General features: G+C 54.9%; 1 protein-coding gene across 1 annotated transcript; it reads left to right on the plus strand.

Moving 5' to 3' along the window:
* The first annotated feature begins 5,059 nt into the window (after nt 1–5,059).
* Nucleotides 5,060–8,753, plus strand: KRT18 (keratin 18). The gene is made up of 7 exons (XM_029205869.1): nt 5,060–5,568; nt 6,353–6,435; nt 6,720–6,876; nt 7,430–7,594; nt 7,702–7,827; nt 8,009–8,232; nt 8,570–8,753. Exons 1-7 carry the CDS (start codon nt 5,155–5,157, stop codon nt 8,688–8,690), a joined length of 1,290 nt encoding a protein of 429 aa, XP_029061702.1. The 5' UTR covers nt 5,060–5,154; the 3' UTR covers nt 8,691–8,753.
* The last annotated feature ends 212 nt before the right edge of the window (nt 8,754–8,965 follow it).

Raw genomic sequence — 8,965 nt, forward strand, 5'->3', positions numbered from 1 at the left:
TTTTTTTAATAAAAAAGATTTCTTTGAAAACTCCAGCTGGGGACAATATCCAGTGACAGGCAGGAGATACATATCTGAAACTCAGAGGAGGTGACTCTGTTGGATACTGTAACAGATCACAATACCGTTCTATCTGTAAAGACTTCTCCTTGACCCCCTTGTCTCTCTAACAAGTTCTTGTTCATTTTTTTGAAGCTCTGCCAGAGCATTCCCTCCTTCTTGAGGTTCTCCACGATCCCAACCCTTCCACCTAAAATGTGAGCTCCGCAAGAACAACAACCTTATCTGGCTTTTCTTTGTTGTATCCCCAGAGCCTAGAACATGGCTGGCACATAACAGCTCCCTTACAAATTGTTAATGAATGGATGAATTATTCCCTCCTCTGATACTACTTTAGAACTTTTCGTAGCACCTATCACACTGTATTTTTTTGGTCCAGTTATCTGTCCCCTCTAATAATCATCTCCTTTATTTTTATTTCTCTCTGTATCCCCAGCTCACTGTAGAACTGAACTAAACTGAGAGGCTTGAACCTCCATGCTGATTATTTCAGCAGAAGAAGGCAGGGGAGCACCTGCTATGCTCCAGGCCCTATCATGCACATTTAATTCCTGCAACAACAGATGAGGAAACTGTAGCTCAGAGAAGCTTACTAACTTGGGCACCCGACTTGAACGAGGTCACGCAGCAGGCAAACAACAGAGCTAGAACTAGAGCTAGAACTAGAGTCTAGCTAGAACAGAGCTAGACTCAGTTTTAGCTGCCCCTGCCCTGTGCCCAAATTGAAAGTAAAGAAATAGTGATGAGGAGGGAGCAGAAGGCTAGAGGGTAGCGAGAGCAAAATAAGGGACCTGGGAAGGCAAAGAGTAGATGGGGGCAAACCAGACAAGAGAGGAAATGAACTGACTTCTTCAGCTGTCAAAGCCCTTGCAGGCAGATTGTCTCATTTGATTCTCATGAAAGCTCTCGGAGTAGATGTAACTATTATCCTTGTTCTACAGCTGAGGAGACCAAGGCAAGTAAATTTGCCCAAGGTCACCCAGCCAGCAGTGGGACCTTGAACCCAGGTCTTTTGACACCAAGTGCCACACTCATCCCTGTGCGCCACACACCTCTTGGCAGATTGGAAAGAGGTGATGGGCTGGGGGATGGCATTGAGGTAACGGGGTTGTACCAGAGGAGGGACCAGGAGTACCAGGGTCAGACGGGGGAAGGGGAAGGGGTCATAAGCATAGGAGAGGCCACGCCTGGTGGGTGAGAGCTGGCTTTGCCAGAGGAGACTGCAGGGGACCCCAGGGAGCTGAGGGGACTCTGGAAGGGCCAGATTTCCTGGAACCCTCTCTGAGCTTTATCGCTGGAGATTCCTGGGCAGCTACATGTTCTTCATGATCTTTCCTTCCTTTATCCCTGGAAAATAACCCAGGATATAAGCCCAGCTGAAGCAATGATATAAAAGTACAGAGCATTCTTTGACCTTCCCAACCCTGGGGGAAAGGGCCTGGCCCGAACCCTCAGAACCCCTCTCCCAGTCTACACTAGACAGGCAGGTCCAGGTTCTCCAAATGGGGCAGGGACACTTCCAGAGATATTCCCAAAAGTCTTGAGGGATTCAGACTGGGCCTTGCTCCCAACCCAGCTGCCACCCCCATCATCCCACCTGCCTCCACAGCCTACCTAACCACAATCCTCGGACCCCTTTTCATTAATTGTTTAAATCAAAATCATTTATGGAGCTCCCGCTACATGCCAGACTCAGGGCTGAGCAAGAGGAATTCCCACCCAGCCCCCAGACTCCTTTCCCTTGGGTCTCGCCCCGTTCCTCCCTCTGTGTGTTCTCTTCCTCGGAGGCTCTGCCCCTAATTCAGTAGCCCTTGGGGTCCTCCTGTGGGAGGTCCACTGGCACACTGGGCCCTGCACTGAGGGGAGCTGAGGGGAGCCTCCCAGGCCAACCTCTCACCCGCCTTGCTGCCCCCTACTGTTCCCACTAAAAAGACCTCTCACTGCCCGCAAGACACTCACACCTTTGGAAGGTCCTTTCCGGAGTCGTTCTCAATCCTTCAATCCTTGGAGACGATGGTGAGAATCCGACTCCCGCCCCCGCCCTCCCCCGCCCCCTGCTGTCTGGTCTATAGACCCCAACCGTCACACTTCAGTTGCTAACCTAAACAACCCCCTCCTCAGGGTTGGGTACAAAATTTACAGACTAAATGATAAAGCAAAGCCTAAAGGGCTCCAGGCCCTCATGATCCCCCAATCCCTTAATCTCCCCACTATCTAGTTCTCCCAGGGCTGCGGCTCCAGCTCTCCAAGGGAGAGTGTAGGGAAGGGGGAGGAAAGAGCTGACCCGCCCCCTCTTATCAGGGTCATCTCGGAGTTTACTCAGTAGTTAAACCTGTCTCTCAGGTTCCCAGCTCCCCCTCAGCAGGACACCGGAACACAGGGCAGGATGGGGGTGGGGGACCATTTCCCCTCCTTCAGGACCCCCCTCTGCTGAGCTCCTTTACTCCACTCGCCTTCTCATCTGTCTTTGTTCTGGCCTCTCACCGGGACCCTTCCTGTTCCTCCTACTCCAGGGACCAGCCTCACCATAGCCCATCCCACCACCACCCCAGAGCCCCAGTACTGGGAACCTGGGGGCCCGAAACTCCCCCCTCACACCCCCTCCCCAGCTCTCCCAGAGGCTCTCAGGAGAGTGAAAAGGCCCTGAATCACAGAGGAATCTGGATGTGGTGGAAAAGGGCAGCTGGTGCTGGAAACCTGAGGTCGGTATTTGCCCCGGTGCTGCAAGAGGTCAGGAATGTGGCCACTAACATCAGCTATGGGAGATAAGACCTGGCTGGCAGCTCTTCTCCTCCAGCCCCAGACAGTGCCTCCCTCCCCAGGCCCCAAAATGTCCCAAGCAGTTGGAGTGGGGCAGGAGTCAGAGAAAGACCTGGAAAGGAGTTTAGATAAGAATCCTTAGATCTGGGCCTGATCCCTGTTGGAATTCAAAGTCCCCCAGGGGTGTTAAGTGACTTAGAAAGAGTCCTTATATCATGGAGACATCTTTACAATTACACTGACCCCCTCACAGCTGCCCTCCTGGAGATTTACTCCCCAGTAAGTAATTAGCATTTGTTCAGTGAATAAGTGAGTAATAATTAACATTCATATCAATTGCCACCCAAGGAGATAGACTGGACAGGCTTTCTTCTCCTTTTACCAGTGAAGAAACTGAAACACAGAATTAAGTGACTTCCCCAAGGTCACACAGCTGGCAAAGCCCACAGATTGTCTGACTTCAAGTTTAGCAAACACAGCAAAGGCAATACATCACATCTGTAACCTCTACACCTTATTGTGCAATACTGCACAACATGACAATCCTGGAACTTCATGGGGGAATGTGAAGGTGAAAGCAGGAGAAACCCCTTTGACTGGCTGGCACTTCTAAGCTCCCAGAAATCCTCCATGAAAAACTAGTGGGCATTCATTTGTATGCTAATTTGCATGCCATTTGCCTTTTGACCTTCAGCAGGCCCTGACCCTCCCCGGGCCAGTTCCCACCCTGACCTGCTCCTAGCCAGCTCCCTTTGGGTGCTGAGGGGCTTTCCTCACCAGAAGGTGCCAGGCCTGGGATGATCCAGGGCCAAGCCCCTCATCTGAGCAGTGCCTCCCCTCTGTCTGGTCCGTTGACCTAGCTACTCCTGGGGCCCCTCCTCTTCCCATTCCTCCTCTCCCATCTGCCTTCACCTCTTCAGTTCAGCTGGCAGCTCGATAAGAATCGATAGGTCCTCCCCAGAGCAAAGAGCACAGACAGGTGTGTAATGCCAGGCCCTGCCAGACAAATGAGCCGCTGGTGGCAACAGACTTGAAGGCCCAGTACCTCAGGATTCCTCCAGCTCATTCAGCAGAGGGTCACCATCCAGTTTCAGGGGTGAAGGGAGCAGGGGGAACTTCCCTACGTCCATCCTTCTCACCCATATCCTGACATAAGCTTCCTGGAGGAGGCAGCCCCCTGGGGACAGGCTTGGGATCCAGAGAGCCTTTGGAGGAGAGGCAGGGGAAGGAGGGGGCCTGCCGAACAGTCCTAGTAAGGAGGGAGAAAGGGCTGGCCACCAGTGCTGAGTCTCGGCCAGAATGTTTGGAGGTGTGCATGTCTGTCCTCTCAGGCCCCATAACAAATAGGACACATGACAGTCTCCATGAGGGATTATTGGTCTCTTTCCACTGCTGCTCTCCCAGCAACTAGAACACGGCCTGTTGCACAGTGGATGCCCAACAAATATTTGTCGAAATGTAAGTGCTCAGAAATATTTGTTTACCCAGGGTGTGGGTAAGGCTGATACGCAGGTGTGTAGAGGTGAGGACTCCTGTTCAAACCACAGAGTGCTTGAGGAAGGCCAGGCCTCAGTGGCAGTGGGCTGAGGGATGGGGAGGGAGTGGGAAGGTTCAGAGTGAACATAATTGGTGAGTAAGCGTTTCTGTGGGTAATTGACGATACACGTGCATAGGATAGGAGCTGAGTGTGTGCTAGGGAACAAGTGCAGGAGGGCACGATTGGGAACCAAGTGTGTGGGGGGGGTCGAGTGTAAACCAGCAGACTTGAGGCTCAGAATCGCGTTTCTCTTCCTCTTCTCCAGCCCCCAACTTTTCTTCCCCAGGACTCCTAGGGTTCCGGGATTCCCCAAGATGCCCCCTGCAGGTGGGGACTTGGGCTGCAGCTGAGGACAACGACGGAGACTCACACCCGACCCCAACACTCATCCCCCAAATTCTCAACCAGGCCTGTACCTCCCCTACCTGGGGGAGGGGGGGTACCATGACGTCATTTCCTGCCCTGAAGTCCCAGCTGCCAGAGCCAACTTCACCTGCTGCCCACGGCTGTCCCGGCCCCACTCACTCACCGCCACCCTGGGGGCTGGAGGGTAACCTTGGCAGGACGGTGCTGAGGGGGCGGGGAAAGGCTGGGGAGGGTCAGGAACCTGTGGCGCAGGCTTCCGCGCTTCCGCGGCGACTCTGGTGGCGGAGGCGGGGCCTGTCGGGGGGCGGGTTCCCACCCGGGCGGGTTGCCACCCACCCCCTCCCTGAGAGCTATAACTTGAGTTGCGGACCTCACACACTCCACGGCCCAGCACCTGAGTCCTGGCCTCGCTCTTTCCTCGCGGAGCAAACATGAGCTTCAGCGCCCAGTCCACCTTCTCCAGCTACCGGTCCCTGGGCTCCGCGCAGTCACCTGGCCACGGGGTCCGACCGGTCAGCAGCGCTGCCAGCGTCTATGCAGGCGCCGGGGGCTCGGGCTCCCGGATCTCCGTGTCCCGCTCCACCAGCGTCCGGGGCGGCTGGGGGTCCGGGAACCTGGGCGCCGGGATGGCCGGGGGTCTGGTGGGTGTAGGGGGCATCCAGGGTGAGAAGGAGACCATGCAAGACCTGAATGACCGCCTGGCCTCCTACCTGGAGAGGGTGAGGAGCCTGGAGGCCGATAATAGGAGACTGGAGAGCAAAATCCGGGAACACCTGGAGAAGAAGGGGCCCCAGGTCAGAGACTGGGGGCACTACTTGAAGACCATCGAGGACCTGAGGGTTCAGGTAAGGGGGCATGGAGGGAGCAGCCCCAACTCCCAGCCACGTTTGACCCTCCAGTTATCCACTCCCCTCTTCCTCTCCCTCCCCCAAGGATAGAAATTTTAGTAGGGTGGGGTGCATGCACTCCTTCCCCTTGTCTATCTCCCGCCCCGCCCCCAACTCCACCCGCAGAAGGTTAGGAATGCCCCGAATTTCCATAGACATCGCCCCTGGTCACAGGGCCCCCAAGGGTGGTGAATGGGCACAGGAGGGCCCTTCCCCAGGACAGAGTGGGAAGAGGAGGGGGGAGCTTCGCAGAGGAGTGGACAGCATAGAGGGAGGTGAAACAAGGCTCAATAAAGAGGGCCCAGACACTTTGGCTTCTGGTGGAGAGGGGACAATTGGAGGGGTTAAGCAGATGTGGCTATAAGGCTGAGTCATCTGGGAGTAAAGAGGAGGCCCACCGGTGGGGCGGGGGTATGCTGAGCAGGTGCACTAGGAAAAATGCTGGGAGAGGGCCAGGGAGAGGGCGGTTTAGTAACTGCTCACTTCCGGGCTGGCCAGCCAGCAGAGGCCTAGAAGGAAGGGCAGCAGGAGACTGGGAACACTGGGATTTGAGACTCCAGGAAAGGAGGGAACAGTGTGAGGGGGCACAGGTAGAAGGGGATAGGTATACAAGGAAAGTCTCTGGTTATTCCAAGGACTAGGAAGGTTTTTTCACTGAGACACATGACACCCTCCACACACTCAGCCCACCGCATCACTGACTTCCCATTCATGGAGCGACCTCTCTCTACAATCCCCCCAGATTTTTGCAAGTTCTGTGGACAATGCCCGCATCGTTCTGCAGATTGATAATGCCCGTCTTGCTGCTGATGACTTCAGAGTCAAGTAAGGCTGGGGGCTAGGAAGCTGGGGTCCGTTAGGGGGATCTTGTTCAGCTGTGGGTAGAGCTGGGTGGATGAGAGTAAGGCTCCATCAGTTTATTCTTCACGTAATCCAGTGTAAGAACACTGTTCTCCAAGTGCCAGGAACAGTGCTCAGAGGATTACTGCCTGATTTCTGAATCAGGTGGCTGGTTTGCAGTGGGCATGGGGCTGCTCTTAGTAGGTGGCGTGGGTTGAGAAGGTTCAGGATCAGAGACGGGGCCCTTCCAATCACCTCCACTCCCACAGGTATGAGACAGAGCTGGCCATGCGCCAGTCTGTGGAGAGTGACATCCACGGGCTCCGCAAGGTCATTGATGACACCAATGTCACCCGGCTGCAGCTGGAGACTGAGATCGAGGCTCTCAAGGAGGAGCTGCTGTTCATGAAGAAGAACCACGAGGAGGCAAGCAGGGGACCCTGGCCAAGCCAGGAACCAAGGGACCAAGATGAGTCTGGGCCGGGGACTAGACGGAGCAGGCCGCCTGCAAGCTGCCTTGCAGGGGAGTTTAGAACTACCAGCCTGAGTGCTTCTTCATCAGACTGTTGCCACGCTCGGTGGGTCACACTGAATTAGAGTGTGATGAGGTCAAAAGGCCATGGGTGAGAGGATGAGATGAGGACCACAGTGGAAACAGCTAGCAGTAGAAGTGAGACCTGATGGAGGAGGTGAGGGAGGAAGGTACAAGGAGCAGGTTTGTAGATGGAGGGACAGGGTGAAGCGAGGAGAGAGAAACCACCACCTGTGAGTGACAAGCATGGCGTTGACAGCTGGCATTTTAGCCATCTGGAGTAGAAGGCCCAGAACTGGCAACACCCAGAGAGCAAAGTCAAGAGATTCCCCTGTTCTGTTCTCCAACTGATCCCATAGGCCTCCTGGAAGAGGCAGTCACAGGTGAAGAGGCTTCCTGGAGCTCTGACCCTGAGCACCACCTCACTTTTGTCCCTTTCTCCTTTAGGAAGTAAAGGGTCTACAAAACCAGATTGCCAACTCTGGGTTGACCGTGGAGTTGGATGCCCCCAAAGCTCAGGACCTCAGCAAGATCATGGCAGACATCCGAGCCCAGTATGACGAGCTGGCTCAGAAGAACCGAGAGGAGCTGGACAAGTACTGGTCCCAGCAGGTACACGAGGGAGAGGGATGGATGCCAGGCTAAGCACAAGAGGCACGAGGGTGCGGGAGGGAGGCCAACAGAGAAGGAGGGACCTGAGGACCATATGCCCCCCGCAGATTGAGGAGAGCACCACAGTGGTCACCTCGCAGACCGCTGAGATAGGAGCTGCTGAGATGACACTCACGGAGCTGAGACGCACTGTCCAGTCCCTGGAGATCGACCTGGACTCCATGAGAAATCTGGTGAGAGCCCTCAGTGCCTTTCGCTCAGAAAGAGTTGTTTCTCTCTGTATTTTCCACTGCTTCTACTCACTACCCTAGTACCTGGCAAACAGTAGGCACTCAAAGTTTCAAAGAGGGCTGAAAGCTGCAGAGACTCTCCCTCCACCCTGTCTCACCGGACCTTCTCCCTATGCCCCTGCAGAAGGCCAGCCTGGAGAACAGCCTGAGGGAAGTGGAGGCCCGCTATGCCATGCAGATGGAGCAGCTCAATGGGGTCCTCCTGCACCTGGAGTCGGAGCTGGCCCAGACCCGGGCGGAGGGGCAACGCCAGACCCAGGAGTACGAGGCCCTGCTGAACATCAAGGTCAAGCTAGAGGCTGAGATCAACACCTACCACCGCCTCCTGGAAGATGGGGAGGACTTCAAGTGAGTGGGGCTCTCCTCGGTATAAGCTGGGGTCAAGCTACCACTTCTCCCCAAAGCCTGAGCTTTTGTAAACCCCCCGTGTGCCTGTTCATTGGTACCCACTGAGCACTGCGCTGGTGCTCTGCGCGTGCCCCGAGAAGAGAATAGACTAAATATTGCTCCTAGCCGTTCTTGGAGCACAGGTGGAATTTGGCCTTCAGTTTTCCTCTTATGGAGGAAGCAGCGAAGGGGAACTGGGACATGCAGGCGGGGATCGGGAGGCTTCTTTTCTCCACTTTCCTTGTTTCTCTTTTCTCTGCGGTGCTGTTGATAACTGGGGCTTTGTCTTCTGTTACAGTCTTGGTGACGCCGTGGACAGCAGCAACTCCATGCAAACCGTCCAGAAGACCACCACCCTCAAGTTCATGGACGGCAAAGTGGTGTCTGAGACCTCAGGCACCAAAGTTCTGAGGCATTGAGTCAGCAGAAGCAGGGTGCCCCGGGGAGCAAGAGGCCAATAAAAGTGGAGGCGTTACTGCATATCACTTTGTGTCTTCCGTGGCTGATTTCATACTGCGAGCATACGAATGCCCTGACTCCATAGTCCTATCTCTCTGATCAGGCAGAAATCGCCTCTGAGCCCAGAGGTTTCATACGGGTTGGGGAGTGGGCAGAAGAAGGGTCTGGGTTCTTGGAAACACCTTCTCAGAGAAAAAGAAGGGAGCCAGTAGATGGGATGGGCCAACAACAGTGG

This window comes from Monodon monoceros, unplaced genomic scaffold, assembly GCF_005190385.1.
Source record: "Monodon monoceros isolate NGI ecotype Baffin Bay Population unplaced genomic scaffold, NGI_Narwhal_1 Super_Scaffold_6, whole genome shotgun sequence".
Classification (NCBI taxonomy): Eukaryota; Metazoa; Chordata; class Mammalia; order Artiodactyla; family Monodontidae; genus Monodon; species Monodon monoceros.